The sequence below is a fragment of the Elgaria multicarinata genome, chromosome 5 (genome assembly GCF_023053635.1).
Source record: "Elgaria multicarinata webbii isolate HBS135686 ecotype San Diego chromosome 5, rElgMul1.1.pri, whole genome shotgun sequence".
In the NCBI taxonomy this organism is placed as follows: Eukaryota; Metazoa; Chordata; class Lepidosauria; order Squamata; family Anguidae; genus Elgaria; species Elgaria multicarinata.
The window spans coordinates 135,232,740-135,250,959 of NC_086175.1; the positions used below are offsets into that span (position 1 = coordinate 135,232,740).

General features: G+C 44.8%; 1 protein-coding gene across 3 annotated transcripts in view; it reads left to right on the forward strand.

Moving 5' to 3' along the window:
• The window catches only part of UVRAG (UV radiation resistance associated), a 125,235-nt gene that overhangs the window by 41,288 nt on the left and 65,727 nt on the right, over positions 1 to 18,220 (forward strand). For all 3 annotated transcript variants that reach the window (XM_063127239.1, XM_063127240.1, XM_063127242.1), the window contains exon 7: positions 15,601 to 15,706. In XM_063127239.1, the coding sequence (XP_062983309.1) occupies positions 15,601 to 15,706 (106 nt within the window). The remainder of the gene's footprint in view (positions 1 to 15,600; positions 15,707 to 18,220) is intronic.

The following is an 18,220-nucleotide window of genomic DNA, read 5'->3' on the forward strand; positions in this document are numbered from 1 at the left end:
GATTGGTGGGAGATCCGGGACAGATGGAAGAATGACTTCTTCACACAGTGCAGAGTTAAACTATGGAACTCACTACCACAAGATGTAGTGATGGCCACCATTTTGGATGGCTTTAAAAGGGGGTTGGATAAATTCCTGGAGGAGAAAGCTACCCATGTCTGCATGCTGCCTCCAGTATCTCAGGTAGCAAGCCTATGCTCACCAGTTGCTGGGGCACAAGGATGGGAGTAGAGAGTGCTGTGGCGTTCATGTCCTGCTCATGGGCTTCCCATGGGCAGCTGGTTGGTCACTGTGTGAACAGAATGCTGGACTAGATGGACCCTTGGCCTGATCCAGCAGGGCTCTTCTTAGGTTCTTATGCTGCTTTTTAATCATGAAAATACAATTTTATTTTAGACAGGAATATGCACTTTCCACATTGCTACGTGTTGAGAATACTTGGCAGAAATGGGCGGAGGATTTGGACTCCTAAGAATATATGCTTCTATTTTTAAAACTTTTTGGCCCTCGTGGTTTTTGAGACATATCCAAAAAATTTGTAGGTAGTGCCTGTAAAAGGCTCTAGTGCCCATGAAATGGTGTTCTGTGACCTGCATGGCTCTCTCGTCAACTGTGATTTCTGAACATGCTTTGCACCCATATTTCTCTTCCAGAATTTTACAGCTTCCATGCACAAAAGAGACACAGTCAGCTTCAGATGCTGTTCAACTTGAACATTAAGCATTTTACAATTGCAGTTTAAGCTGTCAGTAGGGGAATATCACTTTGAATACTCCCTGATGTGAACTCCCTGTATGGCATGAAAAGCCTAGCACGACGCTCTGCTTGCTGTTCTACTTCTTTTTTTGCAAAGGATTAACAAAAAAAGGACAGGAACATTCAAAAACTTGATTCCTTACCTGTAGCCTGAAGTGTACAGTTGCTTTCCCACCATATCATTTCCAACGTTGTTTTGCTGTTTGTATAGACAAAGTCCTCTATGGGGCTTAAAGTAATGTGTTTATGTTTCCACATGGTGACTATAAGGCACTGGTTGTTAGGCAGAAAGTGCCAACAAAGTCCTTCCTGGCAAGTTCAGACTTATCGTAATAGTGTGTGCGCAGATGTTCTCAGACAGGGTGCAGACACGGAGAATATTGGCTTCTTGGTGCTCCATCTGACAGTGATGGTTGCTCAAATAAAAGTACCTGGGAACTGCAACTTTTTTATTTATCAGATGCCCTTTCCAGTTTAGAAAATCAACTGTTGTCCAAGTTCTAGGTTTGATCCTATAGAGAAGAAAAACTGGGGCGGTTCACACAACATGCTAAACTACACTTAGTGCTTGATTGCGAGTGGGTTAACGTGTTGTATGAATGCAGGCAGGGTGGCTTGTCACGCAGTGTAGCTTATTTTCTCGAGCAAGCCACCTTAAGAACCTGTGGTTTGTTGTTGGGTTGTTCAAGTTGGTTAACAAGCCAAACTTCATGGTTAAGAAGCCACCCGGGCTGCATTCAGACAACACGCTAACGCTAACCCATGATTTAAGAAACAACCCAGAGTTCAGAAGAACATACACTCAACCACTGAGTGTAGGTTAGCTTGTTGTGGGTTTGGATGAACAGCCCTCCTCAACCTGATGCCCTCCAGATACTTTGACTGCAGCTCCCAGACTTTCTGATCACTCGCCATGCTGGTTGAGGCTGATGAGAGTTGTAGACCAAAACATCAGGGGTGCAACAGGTTGGGGAAGACTGTGGTTATGGTAGATCATTAGGAACTGAAATAAAAGCTTCTGGTTTCCTCTTTCTGGCACTGCCGGAAGAACGGGGGAGAAGGACATGAGCCAAACACTGCAGGTGCAGAGATAGAATCAGGTCCTTTTAACAATGTCACAAATGACTCCATGAAAGGTTACAAATCTGCGGACTTAGGCTCATCAAACATTCCACTAGCAACAACCCATTCGTCTCTTGCTCATGTCAAACCCGGGTAGTTTTAGCAGCAAATTTGGCCAATGGTATCACAGAAGTCTCTATCTGCACATATATGCAACGAAGTTTCTTGATAATAGAATAGTTACCTTTTTAAAAAACTTAAGGAAAGGAATTTACCCAGCCTTTTGTAATTATTAAGCAAAGTTCTCTCTTTTTTCATATGCTTCAGAACGTAAAGCTGGGAATCCAGTCTTGGACTAAATGTAGCAACTGGTAATGAAATAAGTGAGTCTGTTTTAATTAGTGTATTTAGTGTGTGTGTGGGGTGGTGGTGGTGGTGGTGGCTGTTTCTTATAATACATTCCAATTACAAACCTCAAATATTGATGGTGAGACCTGAATTGACGTGTCCCATTTAAGTTCCCATACAGTTACTATCAAAACTATTTGGATTGCTTGATTTTGAGAATCTTTTGGCACTTTGCCAATAGATGTGAACTTACTGAACCCTTTTACACAAAAATAAAGACAACTCGTGACAGCCTTCCAGACGCTAATCCATGCAATTAGTATTAAATCTTGCCGTGATATCTCCCTTAAGTTGAATTGGGTCACAGTTGGGCTAGCTTCCAAGCCATCACTGTTTATCAGGGAAATTATTTTTTTGTCAGGAAATCTGACTGTGATTGCCTGATGTTTGGTTAATAGCAGAATCTACTCCTTTAACATAAGCAGAATTGATTGTGGAACAAAATCAGATGCAATTATTCTGTGGAATATCTGGAATGGATTTGAAAGGTTGCTTACTTAGAGTGTAATCATCTAGGGCTCAGGGTGGGGAGGAATCCTCTCCAAAATATGCTGTATATATTCAGTATTCATCAATCTGTTTCTCAAGTTACTTTTAAAGACACTAATGCACTCGGAGTTAAGCCTGTGTTTGAAGACAGTTGGAACAAATAAGGCAAGAATTATATGGGCGGCGATCTGAATGCATGTCCCTTTTGCAAATACCTGGCCTTTTGGGGTACAGCAGCATGGTGCAAGTTTGGGACGTGCACTTGGAGAAAGGCAGCAACCTCTATCTCCTCTGGAAAATCCCTGGGTTGGAAGGAGAGTTGTACAAATAGCAGAAGGAAAGGAAAGGAACCTCTCGTGCAAGCACTGAGTCATTACTGACTCTTGGAGGGACGCCAGCTTTCGCTGACATTTTCTTGGCGGGCCTTATAGCGGGGTGGTTTGCCGTTGCCTTCCCCGGCCGTTATTGCCTTTCCCCCAGCTAACTGGGGACTCATTTTACCGACCTCGGGAGGATGGAAGGCTGAGTCGACCTGAGCCGGCTGTCTGAAACCAGCTTCCGCTGGGATTGAACTCAGGCCGTGGGGAGAGTTTTAGCTGCAGAAACTGCTGCTTTACTGCTCTGCGCCACACGAACCTTCCCTATTATCTCTCCTGTGGTCTTCAACCATAAAAAATAAGCAGCAGAGCTTATTTTTATTATTGTTTATTATTATTATTATTATTATTATTATTATTAGTAGTAGTAGTAGTAGTAGTAGTAGTAGTATCCTGACTTTTGCCTAATACTGGGCCTCAAGGTGGCCAGTATGAGATGAATTATTAGAATGTAAGCCTATGTGACATGGCGTTGCTGCTTTATTATTTTACTATGTTCAGCACCATGTACATTGATGGTGATTATATATATACATATATAATCTACCAGCCCCTCCAGCCTGCCTGCCCAGTGTGTGTGTGGACAGTATTTATTAGAAAGTTTTCCCCCTTCAAAATGGTGTGCCCAAAACAGCTAATAGAACAAAGCATAAACAAATAAAAAACCCAACAACAATCCACTAAAAACAAATCACTGAAGACCGAAACATTAAAGCTAACAAACCTAAAAGGAGCTGGTTCCGAATGAAAGCATGTCCACATAGCGGAAAGATCAAAGGTTCACTGAAAACTACATACCTTCAGGTCACGAGGCACTGGCAAAACGAGAGACAACCAAATCTTATGTGGCAGGGAGTTCCACATTCTTGGTGCTATTGTGGAAAAGGCCTTCGCATGTGTCCTCTCAACTGTGTCTCAGCAGGCAAGGGGACATATAGAAGGGTTTCGTCAGAAGACTTCAGCGTGGGGAAGCAATCCTTTAGGTATCATGATCCTAAGCCATTTAGGGCTTTAAATGTAATAATATCTGGAAGTGGAGGCAACCAGTGTAGCTGGGATAGCAGTGGAGTAATGTGATCCCCAAAATGAGTGCTGGACAAAACCCCTGCAGGATCATTTTATATTCTAGCTGTCATTTGAGAATGGTCTTCAACCAGAGCCCCAAGTATAGCATCTTACAGTAATGTAGTCTGGATGTAACTAATGCATGCTTGACTGCGGTCAAATCTGACTTCTCCAGGAACAGACACCGTTGACCCATTAGCCAAACCTGAGTAAAACTACCCCTGGCCACAACCTCTACTTTGAACGTTCAGGACCAAAGCCAGATCCAGAGAACTCCCAGATTGTAGAACTTCCGTATTTGAAGCCAATGTGCTGCTGGATGCCAGTTGCTGGGAGACATTGGTGGGGAAGAGGTCTTGCCTTCATGCCGTGCTTGTGGGCTTCCTGGTGATGGTTGGCTGGGCCACCGTTGGGGGAAACAGACTGGCAGACAAGATGGACCTTTTGGCTTTTCGTTTCTTAGAAGGGAAAAACTCTGGACCTGGAGAAGTGCTGCCATCCGGTGCCTCACGCAAGTGCTTCCAGCTGACGGTAATTCGCCATGTCGAAAGCTGCTCTGCAGCAAGATGTAGTTGAGGAGCGTAAAAGGGAAAGGGGTGCCCCTTCAGCAGCAGTTCGTTTAAACCAGATATGCAGAACTTCTGGCCCATGGGCCTAGTCAAGCCTTCCTGGCTCCCCAGTCTGGCCCATGGAGCATCTTGGTGTTCCGTCTCCTGGAGGATTCCCTGTTGCACTCTCTGATTAGAGGTAACGCTGGCGATTGTACTTTCCATGGGAGGCAAATAATGAGGCTTGCTAAGTAATTTACAAAGCTTTTATTAAGCAACAAACGTCTCTTCAACCTGAATAGAGTCTACCTCTTTGAAACGACCCCCTAAGCAAAACTATGCAAATTAAGCAAGACAATTGTCCATTCAAGAAGAGAAAGAAGTTACTTCTCAAATACCCATAACTTCAAGCGCCTGGTGTGGTGGTAGGTTCTGGCGCAATCTCTCCGACTTTCTCACGGCTTCTTTACGTGCTGTGCATTTCAGCTTCTGGCGGATCCTAGCATCAGTTAGTTCTTCTTCGTGGTCTCTATGCATCACACATATGGGCTTTGCGCCTGCGCAGAGACCAGACCGGAACCTTCTATAGCTGAGTGGAACGTTTTGGGCGGGAACCCCTCCCCCACGCTTCCGCGTATGTCCATGGGGTTCCCGCCCTTACCTCAGTTCTTCGTCATCCGCCATTGTGCTTACACCATAGAACCAAACCTCTTAGCGTTTTCTCTTTAAAATCCTTTTTTACTTCAAATCTTTCCTCTTTTTAGTAGCCATCACTTCTGCTAGACGTGCAAGTGAGCTTAGGGCTCTCAGGATAGATGCTCTTTACACTATCTTTCACAAAGATAAGGTTGTGTTACGCACAGACCCTGCCTTCTTGCCTAAGGTAGTGTCAACCAACCTTTCATCTGTCCCAATATATCACTCTACCAGCTTTCTTTCCGAATCCTACATCACCTGTCGAGTCTGCTTTACATACACTTGATGTAAGGAGAGCTCTTGCCTTTTACAAGGCTAGGACAGAGAATTTTAGAAAAACAAAGCAATTGTTTATTTGTTATGGGGAACCTTCTAAGGGACTCCCTGTTTCATGCCAGCGACTGTCACGCTGGATTGTAGAGACAATTGAACTTGCCTACTCTATCTCTAAACTAGAGCTGGTGAAACCTGTGACAGCTCATTCTACCAGAGCCGTTGCAACATCTGTTGCTTTCAGCAGAGGTGTTCCTTTGACAGAAGTCTGTAGAGCTACAACGTGGTCCACTCCATCCACGTTTGTTAGGCACTACAGTTTGGACACCCGTGCGAGGCAGGACTGCTCGTTTGGAAGGACAGTGCTCTCGGAGATCTTCAGATGATGCACCAACCCACCTCCAAGAGTATGTCAGCTTGCTACTCGCCCATATGTGTGATGCATAGAGACCACGAAGAAGAAATGCAGGTTGCTTACCTGTAACTGTAGTTCTTCGAGTGGTCATCTATGCATTCACACAACCCACCCACCATCCCCACTTGGTGGTGTGAGACTTACAAATAACACAGTTATATGTGGAATGTACTTTATTTTATTTACACTCATGTTTATGGGGGCACAATGTCGGACTCCTGTAAACTGAGGTAAGGGCGGGAACCCCATGGACATACGCGGTAGCGTGGGGGAGGGGTTCCCGCCAAAAACGTTCCACTCAGCTATAGAAGGTTCCGGTCTGGTCTCTGCGCAGGTGCAAAGCCCATATGTGTGAATGCATAGATGACCACTCGAAGAACTACAGTTACAGGTAAGCAACCTGCATTTTCTCAGAACGCTTGCCCCCGGAAGAAACCTCACTTCCCACTGAGTGTGTAAGATTTGGCCTTGAGGAGATAAGCTCTGGAGGGGGGCTGGCTCCCAGCTGGTGAATCGCCCCTGAGAGCTTCCTCCCTCACTGGTACAGGCTGGCTGGTGTTTGGCGCTGCGTCTTCTAGTTCTGAATCAGATTCTGGTTGATTACCTGAACACCTTCTCCCGAAACAGGGGCAGTAGGGTTAGACGTGACACCGTTGTTGGCACAGGCCAAGTCGCTTTGTGCGGTGCCCCGCCAAGCCAGGGGCCTGGCCAGTGCTGGGAGGGCGCGCTGCTCCTCTCAGCGCCAGCCTAGTCCCTTTCTCCACGCGCAAAGAGGCATGGAACTTCAGATTTGACTTCATTTAACTCTTACGTGTGATTGAAGTGAGACCCTTAGATGACTGGACGTGCCGAAATGTCAAAGTGGGCTGTCCAAGGGAATTGAGGATCCAGATAATTGGAAGAGTGTGTGTGTGTGTGTGTGTATATATATATATCTAGAGAGAGAGAGAGAGAGAGAGAGCAAAATCTAATAGTTGGTGGCTGCTTTGAGAACACTGAAATAGCAGGATAAAAATCTTTTAATAAACAAAATCGATATTGGCACCCGAGAGAGCATGATACTTCTGGGCACAAACTGTAACATTCTTATGTAATTTATTTTATGGGTCTCTATCGACAAGGCTTCCTTTGGTCTGCTTTAGCTGCATCTGGAACAAGGCATTTTATTTTTAGTCTTCCTGTTGGAAACGTATTGGCAAACTACATGGAAACTTCGCCAAACACGACAGGATGTGAGTGTTTTACTAAAAGTTGGGTAAATGCATACAAATCTGAAATGGCCAGATGACCATCAATGGCCCTCGAAGCTGCATCTACCACAGGAAGCCCAGAGGTTTTGATGCGAGCTTCACCAGCGTTCTGCATCTGTACGACAAGTGTCGGTCCTGCTCTTGGAGCGTGAGCTGTGGAACACTTCCTCAAAAAGCACTTTACAAACGGAAATCAGATTTTGGGGAGTGTCTTCAACTCTTTGAACACTTAAAGTCTTAAAAATAGTTCACATTAAATACGAAGCAGAACGTAAGGAAATAATTATTACAGCTTTTAGGAATGCACGCTTGGTGAGGAAAAAGCAGCTATTCAACTTCCTAGTAGAGTAACCATAGTAAGAGGGGGCAAGCATACAATAATCTTTGCTCTGCCCCAGCAAGGATGTTTCTTGGACCTCAATTATGGAACACGTTGGGAGTGTCCATAATACAGGGAATTTCTGGGGGCGGGGGCGGGGAAGGCTTGTTGAGCACCAGTCTGGTTTGAACAGGTTCATGGTGCTTTGCTGGAGTAAATCTGGGCCGGAGCAAGCAATCTCGTGCTCCCCAGATGTTTTGAACTGCGATTCCCATCATCTCTGAGCACTGACGATGCCGGCTGGGGCTTCTGGAAGTTGTAGTCAAAACCATCAGGAGGGCAACAGGTTTGCCAGCCCCTGATCTAGTCACTTTTGTACGTCTGTTCTCTTTCCGTGGGCAAAAGCGTGGGATCTGTCTGGGTGCCTCTTGATTTGTGGAGGCAGTTTGCTACTGTGGAGTGGTGTTCATAGAATCATAGACTATCAGAGTTGAAAGGGGCCTACAAGGCCATCGAGTCCAACCCCCTGCTCAATGCAGGAATCCACCCTAAAGCTTCCCTGACAGATGGCTGTCCAGCTGCCTCTTGAAGGCCTCTAGTGTGGGAGAGCCCACAACCTCCCTATATCATTGCTTCCATTGTCGTACTGCTCTAACAGTCAGGAAGTTTTTCCTGATGTCCAGCTGGAATCTGACTTCCTTTAACTTGAACCCGTTATTCCGTGTCCTGCACTCTGGGAGGATCGAGAAGAGATCCTGGCCTTCCTCTGTGTGACAACCTTTTAAGTATTTGAAGAGTGCTATCATGTCTCCCCTCAATCTTCTCTTCTCCAGGCTAAACATGCCCGGTTGTTTCAGTCTCTCTTCATAGGGCTTTGTTTCCAGACCCCTGATCATCCTGGTTGCCCTCCTCTGAACACGCTTGTGTTTAGCTTGTAGGCAGAGACTACACAGCTCCTTTATATATATATCCAGCAGTAGTTAGATAAACTAGCCTCGTGTGGCGCAGAGCGGTAAAGCAGCAGTTTCTACAGCTGAAACTCTCCCCACGGCCTGAGTTCGATCCCAGCGGAAGCTGGTTTCAGGCAGCCGGCTCGGGTCGACTCAGCCTTCCATCCTCCCGAGGTCAGTAAAATGAGTACCCAGTTAGCTGGGGGAAAGGTAATAAAGGCCGGGGAAGGCAACGGCAAACCACCCCGCTATAAGGCCTGCCAAGAGAACGTCAGCGAAAGCTGGCGTCCCTCCAAGAGTCAGTAATGACTCAGTGCTTGCACAAGAGGTTCCTTTCCTTCCTTTTCCTAGTTAGGTAAACTGCTGGATCCCTACATTCCAACAGTTTGCCCTGGGTTGTGGTCCCTTTTAAGGCGGGGAAGGAGAACGTGTGGCCCTCTAGATGTTGCTGGACTACACCTCCCATCAGCCCTAGCCAGCATAGCCAATAGTGAGGGATGACGGGAGTTGTAGCCCAGCAACATCTGGAATGCCACATGTTCCCCATCACCGCTGGACGGCTGATAGTCAAGAATACTTGCGTTGTTGTGGAGTTGTCTTGAACCAGCAGGCCATGTTTTAATTAAGAGTGAAGTCCAGATTGTTCCAGGGCCCTTCCCAACCTCCATCTTCATACTCATTTTCAACTCACCTCAGCTTAGTCCTAGGATTACTGACTGATTGTACAAAACAGTCCTTGATGCTGTTCTGTGCATTGCAGAGGTGTCGGATTATGGGTCTAGATTGCAGGGGACCGTCCTTTTAACATCTTATGCTACCAGACCTTATTCTTGGGTCAGTTGCAAATAGAATCACTATGTTGGGGGCTGGCAACGCAACTTTAATCTGCACACAACTAGGTTTCAGGAAATCTTGGCTTCAAAATGCTAGCTGAGCCTCAGTATTTATAGGTAAATGGAGAATAATATTGCTGTGATTGACAGCTAAATGTAAGGAAGGCTGACTTTAGAAATGCTGTTGTAGCTCTGTAGGGACTTTTAAAAGCCTTATTGAAAGCAAAAGCATTTCAGGTGACTACATTGTGCAGCAAGAATGGTATGTAGATCATTCTGGGGCAGTCTGCAGAAAGTAACACCTACAGGCGCTAAATATATATTTATGTAGCATCCTAAATAAGCCGCAGTATTTTCCTGCTCTCATCTCTTACACTTCACAGCCACTGAAATAGGGAAGCTTTTGTTCTTCCCCTAATAGCAGCAGGGAGGGGGGGTGTCATATCAAGGCCAATCAGTGAGTGCTGAGATTGGTGGTGGGGCGCAGGGGACGCTAGACACCAGTCTTCCAATGCCAGCCAAATATTAAACTCACTTTCTATGCCTTTCTCTCCCCGCGGCCTGAGATTTGTAAGGTTCATGCTACTAAACTGGCTTCCTTCTTTCTGGAAAAAAAAAAGTTTTAAAATCTGTGACTGTATGGCTTTTGAAATTAGAAATTCTTAATAAGAAAAATATCACGGCAATGGACGGCCAACGCTGTTAAGAGCTATATGAGGAATAAAATAGAATGTCTTTCTGCCAAAACGACATACAAGACAGAACAAGGAGGGAAGGTAGCTGGGGGCAACGTGGTGGTGAGCAAATCCAGAGTTCATGGATATCAGTCAGGATCTGAAGAGCTCCGTGTGCATGTGGAATTGTGCCTTGCTAACTTTCCTTTCTGACTGCAGCCCCTCCTCTGTCTCCTCACAACATTCACAAGTAGCTTTGGAGAGGAAGAGGCAAAGGATGGCCGTAGGAAGCGGGACAGAATTGATCTAGTGTGTGCAGAGAACGCCAGACGTGTTTTTTTTGAGATTCCAATTCCTTGCTTTACAAATGGCCAGTTGTAACGGGTACTGGTGGAGTCTAAGAGAAGCTCAGCTAGAATGTATACTGCAGGTCAGGAAAAGTATCACTGAATCCAGGAGGTTACCAGCATGGTGAAGAAGCCGTGCCGAGGGAGCCATTAAAGAAAAAAAGACTCAGAAAACGGCAGTCTTGCCCAATCTCAGATAACGAAAAGGAACACAAGCTCGCAGAAAATAAATCCAAGCAAACAAGGGATACAAAACAAGATTTTTAGGAGCATAACGCTAACAATATTAAGACCAACAATAAATCTGTCTTTAAATTCATGCAAATGTTGTTTTGAGGCAAGAGAAATCCAAGGAAGCCTCTCTTCTTCACCCCACTCTTCTTCAGCTCAGCCCATTCCACTTTTATACTGCCTGTTTGGTGTATTCTCTTCCCCTCCTTATTGTTTTATTATGATTTTATTAGAATGTAAGCCTATGCGGCAGGGTCTTGCTATTTACTGTTTTACTCTGTACAGCACCATGTACATTGATGGTGCTATATAAATAAATAATAATAATAATAATAATAATAAATTCGCCAGATGCAGGAAATCAGCTAAGGAAGACAATGACTAAAGGAGGATGAGGAGATTGCAGAGAAGTAGAATGAATTCTTTGTGTCTGTATTGCAGAAGGTGTACGGCAGATACCTCTGCCTGAACCGATATTTTCGGGAAGGATGTCCGAGGAGATGAGGCAAAGGGTGGTGATAAGAGATTATCTTTTGGAGACTCATTGACAAATTGAAAACAAGCAAATCGCTAGGTCCAGATGGCATCCATCTGAGAGTTTTTGAAGCACTCAAAGGTGAAATTAATTATCGTTATTTCATTTTGGAGTTGTCTTATAGCTGAAGCTCTCAGGGTGACATACATAATAAAAACAAACACAATAAAACTAACGACATCACTTAAAAAAACAAAAGCAGCAAAAACATTTTTAAAAGTAGAAGGTAAACAGCAAGTCAGCAAGAACAATTTTTAAATGCAGCTTTAAAATAGATCATAAGGAGTGAACTAAGTAGGAAGCTAAAAATTAAAACAGCCCAAGAAAATAAAAAGGTCTACCTCTTTTCAGTTGTGCAATAAAAAGATATTTGCTTAGAAGCAGAAAGTCAACAAAGCGTGCCAGCTGGACCTTGCAAGGAAGGGCATCCCACAATTTGGAAGCAACTAAAGAAAAGGCCTAGTCATGGGTGGCCAGCCACCAAATTTCAATATGCAGGGCATTTGCAGCAGGGCCTCAGATTATAATCTTAGGTTCCGGTCAGGATCATATGGGAAGAGGATGCAGACAAGCTGGAGTGTGTTCAGAGGAGGGCGACCAGGATGATCAGGGGTCTGGAAACAAAGCCCTGTGAGGAGAGACTGAAACAACTGGGCCTATTTAGCCTGGAGAAGAGAAGATTGAGGGGAGACATGATAGCACTCTTCAAGTCCTTGAAAGGTTGTCACACAGAGGAGGGCCAGTTTCTCTTCTCGATCATTCCAAAGTGCAGGACACGGAATAACGGGCTCAAGTTAAAGGAAGCCAGATTCCAGCTGGACATCAGGAAAAACTTCCTGACTGTTAGAGCAGTACGACAATGGAAGCAATGATATAGGGAGGTCGTGGGCTCTCCCACACTAGACGCATTCAAGAGGCAGCTGGACAACCATCTGTCAGGTCTGCTTTAAGGTGGATTCCTGCATTGAGCAGGGGGTTGGACCCTTATAGCCCCCTTCCAACTCTACTGTTCTATGATTCTATGATTTTATGATTTTGTGGCCCCAACCTGAAAAGGGCTTCATAGGTTAAAATCAGTGCTTTGAACTGGGAGCCATTGGCATAATGTGGTCATAGTGGCTCATGCCAGTCTATTGTCATCCAGGTAGGATTAGCAACATTCATGGAGGATAGAGCTATCAATGGCTACTAGTCATGATAATTATATATTACCTCTACTATCAGAGGAACAGTAGCTCTGAATACCAGGTGCTGGGGAACATGGGCAGGAGGGTTCTGTTGCATTCGTGTCCTGCTTGTGGGCTTCTCGTTGGGGCATTTGGTTGGCCACTGTGGGAACAGAATGCTGGACTAGATAGGCCTTTGGTCTGATACGTTCTTATGTAGACATATGTGGACAGTACCTCTCTTGCAGCGGTGGGTCACCATTACCTTTTCGTTGGTCCTGTACCTTAAAATCTAAGGGCAGCATTCTTTGTAGCACTAGAGGTTCCAAGTTCTCAGATTCTGGATCAGCAGGTCTTAGACCAGCAAGGCTCTGCTTCTGCAGTTTCAGGGTCTAAAAGCCACTTCAGGCTGTCAAGTATATGTAGAGCTCTTTCCTGTTGCTTGTAGTGAAATACTTGTCTTAAGCCACTGGATTATTCTGACAAAAGACAGCTGGTAGGAGAAATAATTGCTCCTGTTAATATGGTATCAGCGTGTCTGTTGCTGACATTGGCAAAACAAAGAGAGTTCCTTGGTGTGTAATGGATGGGTTCTACCGTGGTTGAGCTGGAGAGGATAAGTCTCTAGAATTTAGCCCAGCTATTGCACTCTTTGCAGGAAGTGCCATGGTCAAATCCATTTCCAGGACAATTCACATCTGGATTTTTATAGCCTGATGTGGAGGAAAGAGACGGAGTGAAAAGGGCATCATGCCACAGCTGTCCGTAGGAGGAGGATTGAGCTTGATGGAAATACCAAGGTTATCCTGTGGGTAGAGCGTTGGGCTCTGACCTGGGAGACTGGGGTTCAGATTTCAGCTCAGCTGTGAACTGTTGAGTTACCTTGAGCGAATCTCGGTCTCTGTCAGTTCCCCATATGTAAAATGGGAATGATATTGACATGCCTCCCAGGTTGCTGAGGATAAATGAACTGAGGTTGCTAAAGTGTGTTGCATAGTTAAAGCACTATTATATATGATGAATAACAACCCGGCTCAATGGATCAAGCAAATGAGCTGTGTTGCATGGGAAGGCCAGAAGCTCCCTGCAGGGTCACCTGCCAGACTGACCCCTGGGAAAATGCCTTCCCAACCTTAAATATGTCAGTCAGGGATGTTATTCTAATGCCTCTAAAATGCTGCGTTCTCCGGATTGGTGCTTTTTGAAAATCCCATTTCCTTAAAGGACCAAATGGGCTCAGGCCATCATAAATCACCCTCTGCTCCTTTACACTTGTTTTTCTGTGCTCTAACTGCAGGGCATGACACTTCTTTGTAGCGTAAGGAATGTGGTTTGAATTACTGCTCCAGGATTAGGCATCCAAGTTTTGGAGCCTGTGTGTGGGTCTCTCCCCTGAGGAGAGATCTGTCCAGTAGAGAAAATGTATGAGGCACGTCAAATGGTTTGGGTTAGAGAGTGGGCAGAACTCTTTACAGCATTTCCCATTTGGAAAGTGGCAGTGTGGCACAGTTGCCCTTGCTGATTCTCTTAGTCAAGAGCTGACGTTAACCACAGGCAGGTATCCTGAGAGTGATGGGCTTCCCTAGCCAATAAAGATACTGTTTGCACCACCACCTATCTGACAAGTCCATCTAACTTGCAACCTTGCATTGCAGCTATGAGCTTAGGACTGATATTTTCTGATTCTTGCTATTTGGGGAAAAGCATTGCCACATACATGTGAAATATGTTTGACACTGAACTATGGCTTGTTCCTGAAACAGCCTATGTTCCTTTCATCAGCATCTCCCTCCTTCTTTCACGATTTGCTCTTTATTACTGTTTTTTTTATATAGGTAGTACCATCACTATATAGAATATTCCATAGTAGCATAAATCTCCCAAAAAAAAACCCACCCCCAAGTTGCTGCCCCCAGGACCAAACAATCTGAATATTAGCCACAAGGGAAATGTTAGGAATATGCTTCGATGTAACTAGATCAAGGGTTCAAGGGGTGGGGTCAGAAAAACTAAACCAAGGTCAGGAAAGCCAAGGGCAAACAGGCAAGGTAGAATTTGGGGGTGAGAGGGGCTCAGGAAAAGTAGGAGAAAGAAAATGGCAGAAAGCACGGACATAATGGCCCGGCTCACACGACACGTGAGGCTCACTGTGGGTTATTTAATCATCAACACACTGAAAATGCAGCCCCCAACTGGGTGTTGGGAGGTTGCTCCGTACCCTTGGTGCCCAAACAAAGAAGACCTCCCATGTCACACTTCTGATGCTGGAGGGAGATAGCAAAAGGCCTCTGGAGGTCATGACACTGCTCAGGCAGCTTCATCGGCGTTTCTTAGCCTGGTCGCAGGCCAATTAAGGCTTTAAAGGTCAAAACCAGAAGTTTGAATTGGGCCCTAGAACCAAATTGAAGACGGTGTAGTACTGAAGATACCTGCTCTTATATGAGAGTTCTAGATAACACCTGCGTTTGAGAAGGATGTCCTCAGCCAAACCAGTTCTTGGATCTGTGACTATGTCTTTAGTAAAAACAAACAAACTCCTTTCTCATTTTCTTTAATTAAAGCCTTGAGAATCAGCATGTTTCAGATATCAGAACCACCAAATGGTTGATGTTAAATATTTAATTCTGGACAATGAATCAATTATATATAGAACCACGGTGTCCACCCCCACTGCTCAGTGCAGAAACCCAGTTGTTTAAGCCTTGGTCCACCTAATGTGTAATGGAAAGTTTTGCCACAGGATTTTGCTGTGATGATCACTAGCAGAACTGGCCTTAAGCAAATGATGAGATAAAACTATCCTTGAAGCCATCAGTGGTTAGGAGTTGTGATAGCGATGGATAGATCCTTTATCCTGCCCTCACCTCCAAGTAGGAGTATTTAGCACATTGTAGTGTTCAAAGTGCTTTATGTACATTATCTCATTGTCAGTCTAACAGCCACCTCCTAAGGGAGGTCAGCATTATTATCCACATATTTCTGATTGGGGCTGGGAGCGGGTGGCCAAGAGGGAACGGCTTACCTAAAGCCACCATGTGAGCTCATAGCAGAGGTGAGGTTCAAGCCTGGGTCCTTCTGATTTGTAGTTCCGCCTCTTCACCACTCTGCCTCGCTAGTTCTCAATAGAAGGTAGCTTCCAGTAAGGTTCAGTGCTGTGTAGAATTATTCATGAGGGATGTTTGATTTCTTTGTGTGTTTATTTGCAGGCTCCACCGGGCCCAGTGTGCAATTAAACAGACTCAGGTAACTGTTCAGAAAATAGGAAGGGAGATTGAAGAGAAACTGAGGCTTACATCGACAAGCAATGAACTGGTAGGTCTCAGGGGTTGTTGTTTTTTGTCTCAGTTGCACTAATGTCATGAGGAAATGTTCTGGGGTGTGGAGGCTTCTTTCATAGAATCATAGAATCATAGAATAGCAGAGTTGGAAGGGGCTACAAGGCCATCGAGTCCAACCCCCTGCTCAATGCAGGAATCCACCCTAAGCATCCCTGACAGATGGTGGTCCAGCTGCCTCTTGAAGGCCTCTAGTGTGGGAGAGCCCACAATCTCCCTAGGTAACTGATTCCATTGTCGTACTGCTCTAACAGTCAGGAAGTTTTTCCTGATGTCCAGCTGGAATCTGGTTCTGGCTGTCTCTTGAAGGCCTCTAGTGTGGGAGAGCCCACCACCTCCCTAAATCATGGGTTCCATTGTCATACTACTCTAACAGTGAGGAAGTTTTTCCTGCTGTCCAGCTGGAATCTGGCTTCCTTTAACTTGAGCCCGTTATTCCGTGTCCTGCACTCTGGGAGGATCGAGAAGAGATCTTGGCCCTCCTCTGTGTGACAGCCTTTCAAGTATTTGAAGAGTGCTCTCATGTCTCCCCTCCATCTTCTCTTCTCCAGGCTAAACAGGCCCAGTTCTTTCAGTCTCTCTTCATAGGGCTTTGTTTCCAGACCCCTGATCATCCTGGTTGCCCTCCTCTGAACTCTTTAAGAAATGAGTTCATGCAATCCGGGGAGCTTTCAAAGCATGAAGTAGATCTCTTGTTGGAGTTGTGTGAGCAGTTACTAGGGGAGGTTGACACCTCCGTGCACGCCCTGCCCAGCCTCCCACATGCTTGTATCTCTGCCTCTGTAGGAGTGGCTTGGTGGGCAGAACCGCTATTACAGACCCTTCAGCCATGTGGTCCCTCTTAAAAAAATGGTTTCAATATGTGTAGTTTTTTTTGTCTTGGTTAATACTTGGGGAGGCAGAGTATGAGAAAGTTTGAGATTCTTGGCTTGAGCAAGGGCGAATATGCAAAGTTACAGACTTATAACCCCCCAAATTCAGGAATATATCAGAAGCTGGAAATAGAACAGGAAAGGTGATAGGTTAGAAAAAGAAGAGACTGAAACAGGTTTCCAAAACTTTGCACAGCAACTTGGGGCATTTCTTTTTTACAGGGCTTGATCTGTGGAGGGAATTTGGGAGAAACAAAATACATGATAGATCATGTTATCTCCAACTTTCCCCTCATTTTCTGGGAGTGTTTGATCTGTGATGACGAGTTTCACATGTTAGCAGAGAACATTTGATGTCTTTATGTAATAATTGCAGCTATATGGACTTGTTCAAACACTGTCACTCTTGCATGTAACACAAGCTCCTTTTTATTATTAAATGGAAATATTTATCTGGGAAGCCCAACATCTTGATGTATTGGATTAAACCTAAATTGCTGAGAAGGAAAAAACGAATTAATAGGCCTCCTAATGCTCAACGCTGGCTCTGTAGTGAACGAGCAAAAAGTCCCTGCCAGGAAAAACAAGCGCTTGCAGATTGGGATTAATGAGCTACCAGTGGAAAGTGTGGTGAACCTTGCAATTGTTTGGGGTGAGTGTAATAGCTGAGCTCGGTGACACTCCAACCTTTTGAGGATGAGCAAAATGCCTGTAATGATTTCTTGGGCACCGAGACAAACATTTTAATTATCAACTTAGGCTCAGTTTTTTATGGGCTTGGAACAAAGCAAAGTATTGGCACCAGCTAATGTCAGAAGGCTCAGCTTGGTTTAGAACTGAGACCTGTAATAACTAGTGACTTAATTTGGAAATTTATATTGGCACAGCCTGGCAGGCATCTGGTGCCTCGTATCAATAATTTTAAAAAGCCAATCTCCTTGTGCCTCATTCTCTTCATGACGTTACGTTGGGTCCCGAGTGAGGAGTCGTACATTTTATTTCGATGAGGTCCTCCAGGTTTGAAAGGCTTGATCCAAATTGGAAAACCGAGGTCCTCCCATAAAGTCTGGCTGTAAATGATGAGGAACATGAGAAGTTGTTCCGCTATCTCTTTAGCCAGGGGATTGCTGTACCGTTGCATGCCTCTTTCTGCACTGAACTACTACTACTACTAATAATAATAATTATTTATTTATTTATTTATTTATTTATTTCTTACCCGCCTCTCCCTTTGGATCGAGGCAGGGAACAACATTAGAACAGGAATCAATACATCTTAAAAATTCTTGATTTTACATTGATCTGGATAGGCCTGCCGGAAAAGGCTAGTCTTTAAAGCTGCCTTAAAATCACACAGAGAGTTAATTTTACGAATCTCCTCCGGCAGGCTGTTCCACAATCTGGGGGCGACAGAAGAAAACGTCCTCTGGGAAACTGATGTCAATTATCTTCCTTCTGCACCAATGCTGTGTGCGTTGAGGCAATGCCCGAGATTTCTCCATGGAGTTCACATACAAGTTAGAAATAGAACATAGATAGATACTCATATTCTCCCATAAGCCCTAAAGTCAAATGTACAAATTTCACGTTACCGTTTCAAAGAACTCTTCACCATGTTC